This window comes from Aspergillus mulundensis (genome assembly GCF_003369625.1).
Source record: "Aspergillus mulundensis strain DSM 5745 chromosome Unknown scaffold_0, whole genome shotgun sequence".
Classification (NCBI taxonomy): Eukaryota; Fungi; Ascomycota; class Eurotiomycetes; order Eurotiales; family Aspergillaceae; genus Aspergillus; species Aspergillus mulundensis.
The window spans coordinates 2,940,124-2,957,356 of NW_020797888.1; the positions used below are offsets into that span (position 1 = coordinate 2,940,124).

Sequence of the window (17,233 nt, forward strand, 5' to 3'; positions counted from 1 at the left end):
TCGCGCTCTTGTCGTGGCATGGTTGATATATCTGCTCTTATCAATGCAATTGATTTCCCATGGCCAAAGGCATAACAACTAAGCTTGTGAAATACGATCAGTGCCATTTTTTTAATGCTGGGCGCGCGGGCGGCTTACGCACTTGCCAAATATATATCGACCACCAAGATCAGAATCGACAATCTCAGCGAACACACAACAGCAGGAGTTCAGATCGCGGACTGGAACAGTGCCCATGTATTTTCCCAACGGTTTTCACCTGTATATCTCCCCACCTGAGAGATCCCTCCAGCTCGTCGACATTGAGACTGACGTAGTGATAAACAGAGAAAGAGAAAAGAGCGATAGGAGAATCCTTATCGAAACACGGCCTGATTGGTAAGGCGTCAATGAAACACGTAAGCTGAATTCTAACACGTGACCGTCGGCGTGGCGGAAAAACACTCGGACCGCGACGCGACGTCAACCAGCTGTTTACAACCTCTGAACCCCGCCATCACCATCAGAGAACAGGACCTTCCTTTCGGGAGGTGCACAATCCGCTTACGGGTTATACTCATAACCTGATCTCAAGTTCCCTAAGTGAACCTGCTGTCATACGTGCTCAGGCATGCTGAGACCAAGTCGTGGGTCGTCGTCCAGCGTGCCGTTTCAGATCGACGTCGCACGTGTTTCTATTCCGTAGGGTACGGACAGAACGCACCGGGTCGTGTGGAGTAAGTCAAGCTCGGAATTTCCGAGCTCAGGTACCCTGAGTCAGGGACAGCATGCTAAGGAGCACAGGATACTGCAACTCTGCGTCCTTATTTATTCTCGGAGACTCAATCCATCTTCAGCCCGATCCTACGCTACCCGGGCGGAAGTACCAGAAAACGGACAAGGCGCCAGATCTGTCATCAACAGCGATATCGAGACGGCTTTTCCGGACCTTGAATCGAGGGTTCGACATATTTGAGTGGGGCGACGATAAGAATCTGATAATGAGAAATCCCGAAACTTGGTCCGAAACCCTGTCCTGACTCCTGACGACAGCTTTAAAGGGCTGAATCGTTGAGCCTGACTGACTAGGCTGCGTTCTCTGACAGTGATAACCACGCTGATCATGGTTTTGCAGGTGTTTCCTTGACTTTTCAGCCTCCAAACGCGCCACGCCTTGCGTCGTCCCTTCGTATACGGAGTACCCCTGGACCCTTTCTCCGAATCCCTTCGGCGCCAGTCGTGCACGAGCTATGCCGTTGCCGAAATCGGGCAACGGCCCGAAATGTTCGTACCTGCATCTCGGATTTGAGGAGTTCGACAATAATTCCGATGTGGCACTGGGTTGCAGCAACCAACGTTTCTTCTGAAGTTCTCGAAATGCAATTCCAACTTTGGGCCGAGGATCGTCAATCATTGCCTAGTTCAGGTTGCAGAATTCCACGAGGCCTACGTAAACCGCCTCCGTGCTCGCGGGCCGATGTCGAGTTAAAAGCCCAGTGACAGCACCTTATTCTTACCTACCATCCACTCATTGATCTTTACACTCCTTTTTTCGCACCTCAGTGTCGTGCCTTTACATTTTTTTTCTTTTGACTGTTATTTACTTCACTCCGCCTTTACATTTCCTTTCATTTCTGTTGGCAGCATGAGGTTCACTGACCTTACGCTGCTCGCAGCAGCAGCACTCCCTGGCGGAGCCCTTGCTGCTGCACATGCTAATGCACATGCGCATGCCCACACCAACGCGAACACTTCGAGCTCAGCATCTGCGCTCCTCTCATCCGGCACCCTGAACCTAGGCGCGTACCAGTCCGCCTATTTCAAGGCCAAGGAACTTGTCTCCGGCCTCAACACCACCGAGAAAGTTTCTATCATCACGGGCGGGTCTGTCGATGAGGTCTGGGACGCCCTGCAAAGCAAGGACGGCATGAGCGGTGTCAACATGGCGTACTACGTCTCCTCCTTTCCGCTTGGCAACGCCCTTGCTATGACTTGGAATGCTTCCCGCGCATACGATCAGTTTCTAGCCACTGGCAAGGAATTCTATGGCCTTGGCTATAACCTTGTCAACGGACCCGAGCCCGGTCCTCTCGGACGCACGCCGTGGGGTGGACGCGCAGCTGAGGCCTTCTCTCCCGATCCTTATCTTTCTGGTATCTTCATGGGCCAGTCCATTGCCGGCCAGAACGCTGCCGGTGTTATTTCTGTTGGTCGTCATTTCATTCTCAACGAGCAGGAGACGAACCGTGGCATGAGCGGAACAACTTACTCGTCTGTTGCGGGCGACAAGGCGACCCACGAGCTCTATGCGTGGCCTTTTGCTGACGGTGTGCATGCGGGAATGGGCGCCATCATGTGCGCGATGAACGACGTCAACGGCACCACAGCATGTGAGAATAAGCATACTCTCACAGACCTTCTCAAGGCCGAGCTCGGCTTTCCTGGTATGGTCATGCCCGATGTAGGCGGGCAGAAGAGTTCTTTTGGCTCTGCAAACAACGGTCTTGACTACGGTTCTAGCCAGTACTGGTCCGACTCCATTATCGAGGCTGGTCTTCGCAATGGAACCCTGACGAAAGCGAAGCTTGACGACATTGCTATCCGTAACGTCATTGGGTATTTCTACGTTGGGCTCGACAAGAACCCTGCGCCGTCTGTCGCCGACACAACAGCCAACCGCCACGTCATGAAGGATCACAAGAAGCTCATCCGCGATGTTGCTACTGAGTCCCTTGTGCTGCTGAAGAACACGCCTGGAGAGAACGTTGGTCTTCCCCTGACCGAGGGCAACTCGATTGCCATTTTTGGTGCCCACGCGGGCTTTCCCCTCGCTGGACCGAACCTTGAGTTCAGTGTCATGGGCTCGAGCGGCGATACGTTCCAGGGCCATCTTACCTCGCCTACAGGTTCCGGTGCGGGATCTGCGAGCTATGTCATCACGCCTCAGCTGGCCATGACCCTTCGTCAACGCGAAGATGGCGGTATGTTGTGGTGGATCACAAATGACACTTACACTGAGAGCTCCAGTTCTGGATTCCCTGGCGGTAGTGGTACGGGTGGTGGTATGGGTGGTGGTATGCCCGGTGGTAACTCTTCCAGCGGTGGCTTCCCTGGTGGAGGTTTTGGCAGTGCTCCCGGAGGAGGTATGGATGGTGGTGATGGTATGGGCGGCGGCGGCGGCGGCGGAGGCATGGCTGGTCTTGGCAGCGGAACCGGGGTCACCCACAGCTACGCCAACTACGCCTCATCCTCCGACGCGTGCGTTGTCTTCCTCAACGCCCTAGCCGGTGAAGGCGCTGACCGCAACGAACTCTTCAACGACGACCAAGACACCATGGTCACCACCGTTGCGGAGAACTGCAACAACACCATCGTGGTAATCAACACCGTCGGCCCGCGCCTCATGGAATCCTGGATCGAAAACGACAACGTCACAGCCGTCCTATACGGCGGCCTCCTCGGCCAGGAATCCGGCTTCGCCATCAGCGACGTCCTCTACGGCGATGCCAACCCCTCCGGAAAACTCACCCACACGATCGGCAAAAACGCATCGGACTACCCTGCTTCTATCTGCGAGACCACCGAATGCGACTTCACCGAAGGCGTGTACATCGACTACCGCTGGTTCAAGGCCAAGAACACCACGCCCCGCTACGACTTCGGCCACGGCCTCTCCTACACAACCTTCAAGTATGGCTCTGTGCAAGCCAAGGCCACAGCCCCCAAAGCCCTGGCAACCCGCTACCCCAGCGGCCCCCGCGCCCTCGGCGGTACCAAAGACCTCTTCGATGAAGTTGTCAAGGTCACAACCAAGATCTCCAACACCGGAAAGCGTGATGGTGCGGAAGTGGCTCAGCTGTACGTTTCATTCCCGGCTGAGGCTGCGCAGCCCGCTCGCATCCTCCGCGGCTTCGAGAAGGTCCATGTGCCCGTTGGCAAGGAGGTTGATGTTACCTTCTCCCTGCGTCGTCGCGACCTGAGTTACTGGGATGTGGCGGCGCAGAAGTGGGCGATTGCGAAGGGTGAGTATAAGTTCTCGGTTGGCGCGAGTTACTCGGATCTTAGGGGCTCTGCGACGCTGGAGATTTGATGTGATTGATTTCCTTGTTGTGGAAATGGGTCTTTGGTTTTGTAGTATATACAAGCTTTAACTAGATGGATAAACATTCTCTTCATATTGTTGTGTATCCGTCCGCTATCTGTACCGTGAACAGTCCTAAATGGGACTACAGGGAACGCTCCAAGGTATGGGTCTGCTCATCATCTTGATCCACAGTCTGTAGTGGGCGGAGGTGGACTCCGCCAACTCTCTCTTGACCCATCTGCTACCTTTACGCGAATGTATATCAACCCCTCTTCCACATCTTACCTCCAACAATTCCCTGAAGGACCAAAACGTATCCACCATCAGGACGGTCTCTACATACCTCACCACGCAGTCAAAACATACCGCGATGTCTGACCAGCAAAGCGGAGAACATCCCGAAGGAATATCGGTAAATAAAAGCGAGTCTGTCCTACGACCGACACGCTGTCCCACCGAACTCGGACAGCGACTTCTCATTATCCTTGAAGAAAAAAGAAAGACGTTGCAGCCACATGCTCACCGCGACATGCGAGGAGCCTTCACTTTCGCGAAAGCGGGCCGAACAGGAATCCATTGCGCTTATGGGGTATCACGGAGCTCTGGGAGAACTCGGCCAGAGATTTCGACTCCTGCGGCTCCTTCGCTCGTGCCCTGCCCTGATTTTCTCAACTTCTCTGTGTATGTAGTACCGATGTCGTTTCGAATCCGTCGGCGAGGGGTCGATTGGGGGCTGTAGGCGGCCTAGCAGCGGTTGACGTGGACGTGGTGGTGGTTGTTCCGGTGGTTGGCAGGATCGACCGTCTCTATCTGCCGGGAAGGCCTTTGTAGTTCGGAAATCGGAAAATGGAATCGGACATTGATTGTCTTCGGGCGGACGTACACTGCGATGTCAGTGGTCTGCGTGGAAAGTGAAGGGTCGTTTACCTACGTTCTCGCGAATCAATAATAGGAGATGCGGCGACAGGCCTTTCAGCCCAGATGCGGGCAAGGCGCTCAACGTCCACGGGCCATTTTCGGTTTGTTCAGCCTGCGATGTAAAGAGGGGAGACGGTTGTTGACGGGGTCGGGAACTTCTCGCAGCGATGCGGGGGCGGCGCCTGGTGTTGTGTTCCAGCTGGTCGTATCTCGAGGTGTTCTTATCGGCGTGGGAATTGTCCCGTGGCATCGGTTGGCTCTCTGGTGACTGGCAACTTCGATATACCAAAAGGCAGGAGTAGCGCTTCTTCGTCTCGGATGTTCTTCGGGCAAACGGCAGCTGTTTATGTGGCGACAGTATTGGAACGCTACGGCGGCGTGCACGGCGTGCAAAACTCATTTCATAGAAAGTAACAAAATTGCCTCCGCGAGCTCAAATGTCGTTGGCTTGACTTTGCTGGCATTGATATCAAGCAATCAACACGGTGGGGTAATTTCTGATGGAATGAGACTTGACAGAAAATGATGTTGAGGTGTGGAAAAAGAGAAACGCACTGGCCGGGAGATTAATTGATATTCCAAAATCTGATAGGCCAGTAACTCGTATCATCTCGTGACCACCATTGAAATGCTCGCTAAGTACCATTATTGACAGCTCTCAGCTCTCTCCTCATCACTCTCCGCACCATTCCATATACTCCAACTCGAATCAGGTGCAAGAAATATCATCCATCAAGTTGGTTTCTTCAAAATCAGGCTCTATCTCTATGCTTACGAGCTCTGAAGCAAGCGCTTTTCTTACCTACCCCTCACCAAACCTTCCCCCGTTTGCGCCAACCTCAACATCCTTACCTCCCAATCCGACCGCCTCGACCGACATAGCAATCGGAATAAGTGTCATCTTAACGCGTCGAGGCTAGCAAAGGCACGGGCTCCATCGTTAGACTCGCAGGACAAGTCGTCGTGAAGTTCAGACACCGCGAGGAAGTCCGCCTGTGGCCCATGTAGAAAGGTTCGTCGTTCCCCCATAAAATCGAGCTGGAAGCCGACACGAACGGCGTTTTGACAGGCATTCCATTCCACCCAACCGCCTTTCCAAGATCCTACATGCAGCCCTTCCGTTTCAGCCATGTCCGACAACTATATGTACGAGGTTGTTCACAACGATGTGCGGCCAGGAACCATCAAACATCCGCCACCCGCCGAAATCCTATATGAATGTGAAGCGCACGGCGGGCACTGGCTCTACCCATTCCCCGCGCAAGGCCAAAAGCCGTGGGAAGGCCTGGTCGAAGTCCAGTCTGCCTCGTTGGATGGTTGACGTGTTTGGGTGGGTGATTTTGTGGCTGTCCGCTGGCACACAGGTGCTACGGGTACGGCGTATGCGAGAGTGTCCGAACAGAGGAGGATGGACGATGGGCGCTATATGACGGTTTATGCTTGGTTGTATACTAGGGATAAGGTCATGGAGGAGATCACAGCCGGGCATCCCGTGAGGAACTTGCAAGCACATAATTATGGAAAATGGAAATGGCCCGTCGACGCGGCGTGGGAATATATGTTGAGCACGAACTGTATAATCGCGCTGTGGAACACTGGTCTCTGGCGTCTACCAGCCGAAATGACCGCGAAGATATGTTCTACCACATTTTGCAGATCAACGTATCTCATGCGGCGGATGTATAGCTTCAACACGTATAATTGGGTGGCGCAAATTTTCCGCCTATCCCCTGGCACGAATGAGGTAACGATAGAGGTACAGGGTCACCAAGCAAACGACCACGGCCTGATCACGTAGTGATCGGGCGGATTCTAGCCCCCTTGAGCAGGTACGCCGATGCTTGAACGTGCCGGGGAGACAAAGACAACGTGGAGAATGATGTTCCCAATGAGGATTCTTCCCCCAGTGTACCGACAACAGACGACAGAGGGGCTTTTGCCTTCGGAGTAGTAATCAGCTCTAATAAGATTGAAAATGTCCGGAAAAGAAACCCGCTGAATAGTATTCATATTCGGGTTTTCACCGAGCACCTACAAGCTCAGATCGCGGTGAAACGAGCTCCCTGAAAGGCGCATTTTCTCCCCGCCGATAGAGTCCGGTCTATCCTCGAAGGCTCGAGCGAAAGACCGACGGCAACTGCCGATTACCTTGTACTCCCTCTGATGACAGACGACCAAGCCCACTGGTTTCCAATTATCGTCGCACAGTTCAAGGAGTTGTGCCGAGGTGGAAAGGGCGCAGTCCACGTCCTTAATCCCAAAGCCATGAAATGGTTCGAAATCAAAGAACCCATTATTAGACTTCCAACAGCGGCCGCGCAGTCCCACTCTGGCAATGACATCGACCTCAGCAACATTCGGTGGTTTTCGGTCTGGTCGCGAGAGTTACCCATTCAAGGCGACGCCTTGTCTGGCTTTTACACCACGGCGCATCTTGAGGCCTTCGCGGCGGATCCGGTTTCATTGGTTGGGCGTCTTTATCAGAAGAGGTTCCGAGAATTTGAAGTTGGGTGTCTAGATGAAGTTTTGCCACAGCGGTACCTCGAGCTGTTGGAGAGATTTCAGAATGCAGACGATAGGGATGATTGTCTTTATGGCCGCCGCGGACGTCCGATTTTTGACGGTGTTCTGGACAATGTTTTGATAAAACTTGGAACACAAAGTACAGCGGTAGCATCTTCTTAAGCGGGACACGCTGAGTGAAGAAGAAGACTTTCTTGATTCTCGATGCAGAGATCTGTGGCAGGTCAAAATCTCCTGTTTGACTCGTTAGGTGCTGGACTTTTGGGTATTCTTCAGTGACTTAAGCAAGTGATCCTTACTATATTTTCCGAACGGGAAGCCCTGCTTCCTCTCTCAAGAAGCATACTATGTCGTCGACCCCATCCGATACTCGATATCAATGGCCAAACTCCTCGTAAACCTTCCAGCCTACACCCATTCCTAACCCATCAGCAAATATCGAGGCAATTCGTTGCCCGAGTTTGACAGACACCTTGTGTTCGGCAGAGCCATGGCCAAGAAAGACTGGTAACGTAAGGTGAGGAATAAAGAGTAACCTTTCAGGATCACGGTGGGAGGCTGAGGATAGCTCTGGCGTGATTCACAGCCTGAACATGGATCAGGGTACCGAACATCTCTGAATCGCGCGCGAACGGATTGTCAATTCTGCCAATTTCTGGCTGTGATACTGACTCCCTGCCGTCCATGCGCAGAATTCCTATTATCTCGGTGTCAAATGGCACTCATCCACTCATACCAACGAAGCCACCGCGACATCGCATCTTGGTTCCCTCCCTTTCGGTGTCGTCGAACCCCGCCAGGACGCAAAACAGCGACGCCGCACACCCCTGAATCAATCCCCCATGACAATCCGCCCATAGCCATCTCCCTGAGCCAACTTATTCTTTTCCTCCGGTATCTGGGCTTCGTCCTTGACCAACGTCCTCAAAAACCGCGAATCTCTTGCAGTCTCCGAATCTGGATCTCGCTCCGCACACTTGTGTCTCCGAGCGACCAGATATCGAACCACTGGTTGATAGGCGTCTGATGGAGTATCCCGCGTCGTTTTGGAGCAGTTGGGAAGACAAATCTGGTTGTCGGCAGCTGTGCCGCAAGGCGTGTGGATGTCAGGACCTCGTTTCCGAAGAGCGGGCATTGCTCCCACGGCCATGGAGGATCAGGGTGTGCGAATGATTTGCGTAGTCATGAGGGTGTATTATGAATAATTCAGAATTGGCGCTCAAGACAGAGTCTGGGTTGAAAGCAGAGATGATACAGCTGGGATGATTCTAAAAGTTGTTTCGTGATTGTGTGGCATTGACACCGATCTGACTTTGGGGCCTGGGCGCCTCAGGCCGCAGTCCGCACTACACCTCAACTTCAAAAACAAAGGTAAAGACGATCAAGTTTCTATGGGGCTCCCTACAGATTGCGCTTATGGATAACAAGTCATATTCTTTTATCCATCCCGACATCTATCGAGAGATAAGCCGGTGGGAAATCGACATTTCCGGACGAAGTCTTCTTCGAGTTGGTCAACTTACAATCACGGAGAAGGGAGACGTGCGAATATCACTGCTGAGTTGCCTTACCTACTTGTGTGGAGTTCTAGATTGGCATATGCGTTTCTTCCATTCCAACGGCGTACCAAATTTCAAGAGTACAGATCACGATGGAGTTACGTGGAAGACAAAGCGATATATTCAATGTGGATGGCCCTTTGCTGCTCCAAACATACTTGTGTTGTATTTGATCAACCCTCCCTGATAGTCCAAAACATAAGGAATCATATCACACGCTTTGTGGATCTGTATGTTCACCAGAACCATCACCGTGCAGTACCTGCACCACAGAAAAGAAATCTTTTTTCACAAGCGAAGATTTCTGTGCATCCTCTTCAGCCTTCTGCGCTTTCTCCTTTATCTGATCAATGTCCACACGCATATTCGAGTCCTCCAGCTCCAAGCGAGTCATGCGGTTGTGGAGGTCTTCGCGGAGAGTTTCGCAGCGCTCGTTGTCATGAGGCTGGTTTTGAAATTCATCAAACCGTGTCTTTAGAGCGTCGATTTCCCCGCCCAATTGCTGCTTCTGTCCGTTTGCTGCTCCAAGACATTCTTCCCGCACCAATTCCTGTTGCTTGTCGATTTGGTCGCACCTTTCGGCAATGGTCCTGAGGCCAGCGTTCCGTGCCTTGGCCTCTGTTTCTAGCCTTTCAGTGAATTGTTTCTTGAGTTTGTTCAGCTCTTCGAAAATTTCCTCTCTGTGTTTGTTGCGGGCTTGGTTCGCGGATTCGAGTTCCTTAATAAATTGCTGCTCGAGTTTGTTCAGCTCTTCGGAAAGTTCCCCTCTGTCTTCTTTGCGGGCTTGGTTCGCGGATTCGGATTCCTTGATAAATTGCTGCTCGAGTTTGTTCAGCTCTTCGGAAAGCTCCCCTCTGTCTTTTTTGCGGGCTTGGTCCGCGGATTCGGATTCCTTGATAAATTGCTGCTCGAGTTTGTTCAGCTCTTCGGAAAGCTCCTCTATATCTTTCTTGTGTGCTTGGGTCGCGGACTCGGTTTCCTTGATGAACTGCTGCTCAAGTTTGTCAAGCCTTTTGAGGAATTCCTCTCTGTCTTTCTTGTGTGCTTGGGTCGCGGACTCGGTTTCCTTGATGAACTGCTGCTCAAGTTTGTCAAGCCTTTTGAGGAATTCCTCGGTGGCTTGATTCGCGGATTCGGCTTGCTCGGTGTATCGCTTGACCTTTCCAGCGAGAATCCTTTCTGCTTCCCTGCGCTCGTCCACCTCCGCCTGAAGTTGTTTTGCTACCTCCTCAAGCCTTTGATTTAACACCCTTGATTCGTCACTAGTATTGATCTCCACGGTCCTTCTAGCATTGGACGACGACTCCAGCTCCTTCCTAAAACTCTCCTCAGCGTTTGTTCGTGCTCTGGCTTCACGAGCGAGGTCGTCCTTTAATGTCTCCAATTCGTGTTTCACCGCGGCTAAATCCGACTCTAGATTGGCTGTCTTTGCGATTTGGAGCTGGAGCTCTGCGTCTCGGTTATCCCTAGGAGGTGTGTTGCCGATGGGTTGTTCCACTTCTGATTGTGCGAAGAGTGGTCGGGGCGCGTCACAATGCGATGTTGCAGTTCTGGATGAATGTTCACTTGATACATGGGCGGCTGCTATGATCCTAGAGACAACACCCGGGGCGGGCACATCTTCTGCGATATCATGCGTCTGCCGTGGCTTGAAAAAGTTGCTATCGTGTGAGCGCATAGAGTCTGTTGGTCGCTCAAGGGACGTCAGTACTTGAAGACTATAGATAGTTCGGGGTGAAGGCCTACTTGTCCCTGCCCACCATTATGGCGGTTTCCTCCGGCATGATTCTTATCCTCCTCATCGGTATCGTCAGTCACAATGGCATCGTTGCTGGACCTTCTCCGTCTTTTTATCGACCTGGGATGGCCTTTTGCCTTGCTTTGGTCATCCGGCCGATTTCGAATTTGCCCTGCTAACTTCGAAAGTTGAGTTATTTCCTCTTCGCTCCATACTGTGTTGTTTTTGTGCTCTTGAGCAGGGTTTTCCCCTCCCTGTGGTCCTATCTTTCTGTTTCTCAGCGTGTAGTCGGAGGTGACCATCGTGACGGTTTCTTGAAAGACGGGGGCAGAGGGTGGGGAAGGGGTGGACAGAGAAAATCGAGCTATTTCGTGGCTTCTCGCGCGCAGGAATCGCCAGTACTCGGTAAAGATGTAGTCTGTCAGTTTGAGGGTCTTTTGGCGTATTTGGATAGATATACGAACGTTCGACGCACTCGGTGGTGACTGCAAATCGTATCGCGGGGGGATCCATCAGCGCCTCCGCATACCTACCACTACCGGTACCAGAAGCGAGGTTCGACGCAGGCTTGCTTGGCAGAGCGATTGCTCGAATTGATCTGCCCACATGATGATCGTGTCCTATCTTGGACGCCCCTTGATGCTCTGATTTATTGATTGGAGGACTGCAGCGCGGAACTCGACTTTTGGGCCGATCGCTCTATCCCATCGAAGGCAGGTCCCTATCAGCAGGTCGTCGCCGCATTTCACCTATGCGAGGGGCTCCCCTCTGTAATGTTCTCCAAGTTCCTGCAGTCCTCTCCAGTCGCTTTATAAGGTTCGGCATCTTCCGCTTTCTCTGGTGTATCACACACACAGACAGTCATCTCTCTGCCGCGACTAGTTTCGAACAAGACCAATGGAGCTTTCGCGTATTTGCTGTGAAGAGGATACGGGCTCTTTTCCTACATCTCTCCCGTGTGCAGCCGAGGGAAGCCAGAAGTTGCGCCGGCCAAGCCAAGACAGTAACCTGTTGTGGCCCGACTTCAATCAGGTACGCTGCCATTCTCTTTAACCTAGTTTACTTGTCTGGATACCCTATTGCTTTGATGAGTCTTCTCACTCTTCTTCCAGCCATTCGCGCCGGAATTTCCTGGGTGTTACCAGTGCTCCGCAACAGAACAGTACCGCGTAGGTTTTGTCGATCTGCGGGGCGTCCTTTGCTTACAAGACAGACGGGTCTCGTTAGCACAGACAAGCGGGGTGTTCATGAGCTTCTTGGAACTTCCGACCAACGACCGCCTAAGAAACCAAGAATGGGCGAGCCCACAGTCTCTCGGCTAGATCGGACGGCAGCGGTCATGGGTGTTCCCGGCGTCGCTGGTTATAATAACCAAAGATACCATGTATGTCAAGAAGTCGGCCCTAGCGTTCTGGTATTTCGCTGATTGTCTTTCTACAGCAGAACTCACCACTTCAACCTATCGGTGAGCACCGTCAGCACGGCTTATATGCCCATCAGCATGGTTCAGATCCCTATCTAGCCCTCAATCCTCCACGCCAGCAGGTGCCTCGAACTTACCCTGGTACTGTCCAAGAGGTTCCCGTTCACGGTACCCCGGTCATTCGGCCCATCACGCGATATGTCCCGTTCCAGAAGGGCACCATGGCCTCATCTCTACCAAGTCACCCGTCCCTACCGCTCCCACTCAAACAACCAACTCCAGTGCCGGCTTTTACTCCCCTGCCGACCCTGCAGCCGCGTCCGCAGGCATCTGCACCACAAGCGACACCTTTGACTAGTGCATTTGTTAAGGAGATTTCCAAGTTAACAACAGGACAACAATGTTGCAGTCTGACTATAGAGGTTCTCATGCTCTTAGCACAACTGTCGCCCAAGAGACACAGCCCCGAAGAGATTACAACCTTCCAACATGAGGTTGAGGTCTTGAAGTCCCGGTACGCGAACGTGTTGGGTATTGACCATGCATACAAAGAGCTAGAGGCTGAAGCCAAAAGGCTCAGGGATGAAGTAAAAAGGCTCAAAAATAAAGAAATCAAGTCCTTGAAAGCCAAGGAACGGAAGTCAGATGCTCGGATACAGGAATTGGAGAGGGAGACCGAAAAGCAGAGACATGAGATGAAGGCCAATGCAGAAACATTGCAGAAGCTACGCCGGATGACACAGAATTATGCTCCTCCTACGAAGTAGGTGTTTATCCCTCCCGTCTTATTAACGACCTCTAGCCTGTGCCAGGACTTGGAGCTCCTGTTTCATGGATTGATGTTCCGGCTTACACTACTCACTACTTATGGTTTATTTCTTCTTTCGGCATGTTGGCGAACTTGCTGTTTCGGGGATTTCAGGCGTCGAAGTTTGGGGAACTTCGGTATCATTCCGGCAAACTTACCACTAAGGCTTAGTACGCATGGAAGTGGAATGTGCCAGGCTATCCAAGTGACACTACTCAATGTTTATACGCTTCTTGTCGATATACAGTGCGAGAAATAGCGCCGTTCAACGCCATAGTTGCGCACAGGATCACTGTTGGCTTTCCCCAATAGTAGCACGAACAAATAATTCCATATTGGAAACCAGCATTTAGCTGTAAGCGGAAGGCTTGTAAAATGGCTGATATCCAACGTCCCTGCTTTATTTTCGACATCGGGACAGTAAATCTCTCCTGCTGTCAGCAAGCGGCATCAAAGGTCAAACACACCCGGGCGTCACGGGAACCACTGAGTATGCGATAAGGAGCCGTGACCCTGTCACACCGACTTTCCAAAATTCGGAGGTGGAAGGTCCAGTATCCGTGGATGGCATGCAGGAGCAAGGATATCGATGGGACTCCCGTTCCCACAGACCCCTCATTCTCCGTTCTTGATTGCCCTGTTTGTTTTGACATGGTTATTTGAAAAATCCTGGTTGAGGCAGACTTGTTCCTAGGAAGAAGATGAGTCTGGGGCCAGAGATGTTTCACGACTGGAATGCGGCCGGCCCATGCTGTGAGCTAGTTACGCAGTGTAGTTGGAAAGGTTCCCTGTCCGATGCCGTCCTTACTGATGGGTGATATGTGTGAGGGTCCAATATGGTGCTGCTGAGCGATTTTCTTCACCCAATCAGTACAGGTGCACGGGGCCATCCAAGGTATCGGACAAGCTCAGGCAGGAGATTACCTTAGCGCAGCAGGTAAACCAAGAGTCTTTAGTCCTGTCGAAAGTACACTTGATTGTGTAACCTTTCAAAAGTACAGCTGGTCCACGACTGGACTGTCATGCGCGCAAATGTCCAGCCACAGCACCAACTTCTGGCGCGCGGGGGCTTTGTGCTACCTACGGGATGGCTGGGGCACTTTCGTCCGCACCCGTCAGGTGTGGGCTGGTCCGGCCCACCGGGGTTGGATGCCTTTGCATTGTCACACAACGCCTGATAGGCTGACAATAGGCAGCTGATAGCCTACACCCTATCTGCAGCTTCAGGAAAATACGAATATCTAAGCTTTCTGGGCCTACAGAACCCTGGAAACAAGCATATCCCTACCAATATCCTGCAAGGCTATACGTACTTGGCGGTTGAGATATCGGTGGTAGATATTTTGGGACATTATGGCAACTGATCTGGGCCCAGCCGAACGCTGTTAATGATGCTCTTAGCTATTTCTATTGCGCAGCGCCTCTATCCAATGCAAACTACCTTTTCTTTTTTTTTTCTTTTCTTTTTTTTTTTTTTGATCTTCGCCATGGCCCATCTATCGACACCCCGACAGACCTGCACCAAAGCAATAACTTAGTCACTTATAACTAGAATATCAAATGCCTGATGTATCTTCAGTAGACATGTTCATTGCCCATTGTGATAGTGCAATTCCCTCACTAGTTTTCCGGCACCATGGCTGTAGACTACTTTCAGGCCAAGGACATCAACGAAGCTCGGTTGGCTTTCATGTTTGCCCCCACAGCTGAAGACGAGGTCTATTCTTGTGATCCTATGGTAGCAGCAAACCCTCCGTTTCCCCAGCACCATTTATCCTAGATAATGGCCGGAACATGGGGCAGGGGAACCGTCTGGTATCTTCGCAATGTTTGACAAGGAGATCAACCACGATTCACTTAGCACTGTTCAACCGGCGAAGAGCCCGAAGCCATTTTCAACCTAGTTATGTCTTGGTACTAAGCGTGGGCGCAACCTTCAAGTTAACCATAGGAAGCCTACGACGCGCAGGTACAGCGTGAATTTAAGGACGTGGGCTGGGCTGCAACAAGTAACGGCGAGAGTGGGTTGGAACGTCTGCTTTAGCCTGGTTTTCTATTTCTACAGTATATTGTCCCATGTCTAGAGCTCTTTTTTCCCCGGAGTCGCGGGCTTCAGGAATATGGGCTCGCTCTCGACCGTTTTGCTCTTGGATATATTTGAATGTTGGATCTTTTAATGATTTTGGCGGCTGGCTTGGAAGGCATTCGCCGCATTCCTGGGGGCCTTAGTATCTCTGCTGCCAGAACATTGGGAAAAGCTCCACGTTCGTCAGCCTCTCCAATGAAGTGATCCTAAGGGTTGGGCACAGTGAAACATGGTCTCTTAATCTCAAGCCAACATGGCTACAGTTTTCATTTTGTATTTGACAAGCGGAGTGGGGGAAATGCCCTTCACTTGAGTTCGCCAATGTGGCTGGACAGTCTTAAAGCTATAGGATATCCCAGAACTGGGGCTCGTCCGTGGGCCGAGCTGGCACTTCATTCTGGCCCATGGGACATATCCTGCCGAACCAAGCCGGCCGTGGCCGTTCCTCAGGTTTAGTCAACGAACATTCACGGTCGACACAACCATACCTCTCAGAATGACAGTTAACACCATGCACAATTTCAGGTATAAGGTCCCACTCGGGGAACTCCAGGAAGGGCGCCTCATCTGTCCAGTCGGAATCCTTGTCCACGAGGCCGTAGCAATCCATGTCCGCGCGCTCCAGAATATTCTCCAAGAGCGTGACGACGTCTTCAGTTCCACTCCAATGGGTTCTCCATTGCTTGTTCCGTCTATCCCAGAATTGATACTTTGCGTCCCTGCGTCGGTAAGAGTCCATCTCTACAACCTTTTCCCTCGACGGGGGTTTTTCATGATAACCTAGGCTTGGGGATCTGAACGACGAGCAAGAAAATGTTGATATCTGCAACTGTAAGCAAACGCGGTACCAGAGATGCAAGAGGTCGACATACTTTCGATGCGGAATTAATTTTGTAAAATTTGTAGTAGTCACAAACGTCGGTGTGCAATCCGTAGACAACGGAGTTTGTCTCGCCGCGCTGCTTCCGATTCTCGTGGATAATACCTAGAACACGTCAGTGCAATGTGATACCCATGCGGCGGAATTTTCCAATGGCGCTACTCACACATATAAGCAAACAGGTCCTCCAGCCCGTCGTTACCGCCGTCCCTAACTTGAATAACAAAATACTCCCGCGTGTTCCCAGAGGTGTCCCGGAAGCCAAGGGTAAATGTTGGTTTAGCAATCAAGTAGCTGTCGCACTTGCCCTTATAAGACCCATATACCCTAACCGGGCGACCTTTGTAATATCCTTCGCGGAGCCGAGGCCGGCGATCGTACCCTTCACGGCCGAGATGCTTGATCCGATCTTTGATCAGAATGTTTATCATATCACGAAACGCGTAAGGCACCAACCACGGGCAAGAGGGGTAATGCCCTGAAAGGTTGGATATTATCTTGTCTATCGCAAAGTTAGCAGGCTGATCCTATTCGGGGGGACACGTCCGAAAAGGCAGAACCGGACATGTTCCAAAAAGCATATCCGGACATGTTCGAGAAAGCAGAACGCACCGATGTCTCCAGCTCTCTCCGACACTCCGAACGGACGCAAAGAGACTGGGTCTGTTGGATAAGGTCCCGTCTTCGCGTAAGTATATTTGCCAAGCAAATTGCAGATGTAATCCTCCCCATGGTCGAATTCTCTCAGCTCGGTGATGAGGAGGGGTCGCTGGCCGAGTTCGGGACGAGCAGCTTCAGGGTCCTGTGATAGGACTTTTCTGATTGCTTTGCAGATCATCTTCTGTTGCGTTGATTTGGAGGAATGACAGTATCGTAACAATAGGAATCCGCAATGGAGTAGGGTGTGCGAGTGGAGGATGGTGTCGAAGTAGGCCCATTTGGTGAGCTCCTGCATATCAATCATATAAAGTTTCCCCATGGCGAATAACTTGGGCAGCGGTCAAAAATATCAGCTGCAAAATAGGGGTATTTTTGACAACTAGGCTAAAGGGATTGATCCGACCTAGTGGCCACGAGTGCAGTTTTTATTAGCTGACAGGAATGACTCTGGCTTTAGAGATGGAGGTAAAGGATGACAGTATGAAACAAATGTGAGTCATGATGGTATATGTTCCAATGTTGGTGCCTCGTGAAGTTCAATCCGGGGGCCGGGGCCCGATCCGTCGGATGATTCG

General features: G+C 51.6%; 5 protein-coding genes across 5 annotated transcripts; 3 read left to right on the plus strand and 2 right to left on the minus strand.

The window, feature by feature from the left end:
• Window positions 1-1,624: 1,624 nt before the first annotated feature.
• DSM5745_00731 (uncharacterized protein) lies at window positions 1,625-4,069 on the plus strand (the record flags this gene model as incomplete). Its single annotated transcript, XM_026742747.1, has 1 exon — window positions 1,625-4,069. One exon carries the CDS (start codon window positions 1,625-1,627, stop codon window positions 4,067-4,069), a length of 2,445 nt encoding a protein of 814 aa, XP_026608592.1.
• Window positions 4,070-7,144: 3,075 nt separating this feature from the next.
• DSM5745_00732 (uncharacterized protein) lies at window positions 7,145-7,666 on the plus strand (the record flags this gene model as incomplete). The annotated part of the gene is made up of 1 exon (XM_026742748.1): window positions 7,145-7,666. One exon carries the CDS (start codon window positions 7,145-7,147, stop codon window positions 7,664-7,666), a length of 522 nt encoding a protein of 173 aa, XP_026608593.1.
• Window positions 7,667-9,274: 1,608 nt separating this feature from the next.
• DSM5745_00733 (uncharacterized protein) lies at window positions 9,275-11,409 on the minus strand (the record flags this gene model as incomplete). The annotated part of the gene is made up of 3 exons (XM_026742749.1): window positions 9,275-10,756; window positions 10,810-11,286; window positions 11,335-11,409. 3 exons carry the CDS (start codon window positions 11,407-11,409, stop codon window positions 9,275-9,277), a joined length of 2,034 nt encoding a protein of 677 aa, XP_026608594.1.
• A 686-nt stretch (window positions 11,410-12,095) lies between these two features.
• DSM5745_00734 (uncharacterized protein) lies at window positions 12,096-12,991 on the plus strand (the record flags this gene model as incomplete). The annotated part of the gene is made up of 2 exons (XM_026742750.1): window positions 12,096-12,185; window positions 12,242-12,991. 2 exons carry the CDS (start codon window positions 12,096-12,098, stop codon window positions 12,989-12,991), a joined length of 840 nt encoding a protein of 279 aa, XP_026608595.1.
• A 2,470-nt stretch (window positions 12,992-15,461) lies between these two features.
• Window positions 15,462-16,977, minus strand: DSM5745_00735 (uncharacterized protein; the record flags this gene model as incomplete). Its single annotated transcript, XM_026742751.1, has 4 exons — window positions 15,462-15,941; window positions 15,991-16,103; window positions 16,165-16,500; window positions 16,611-16,977. The coding sequence occupies 4 exons, from the start codon at window positions 16,975-16,977 to the stop codon at window positions 15,462-15,464; spliced, it is 1,296 nt and encodes a 431-aa protein (XP_026608596.1).
• Between the last annotated feature and the right edge of the window lie 256 nt (window positions 16,978-17,233).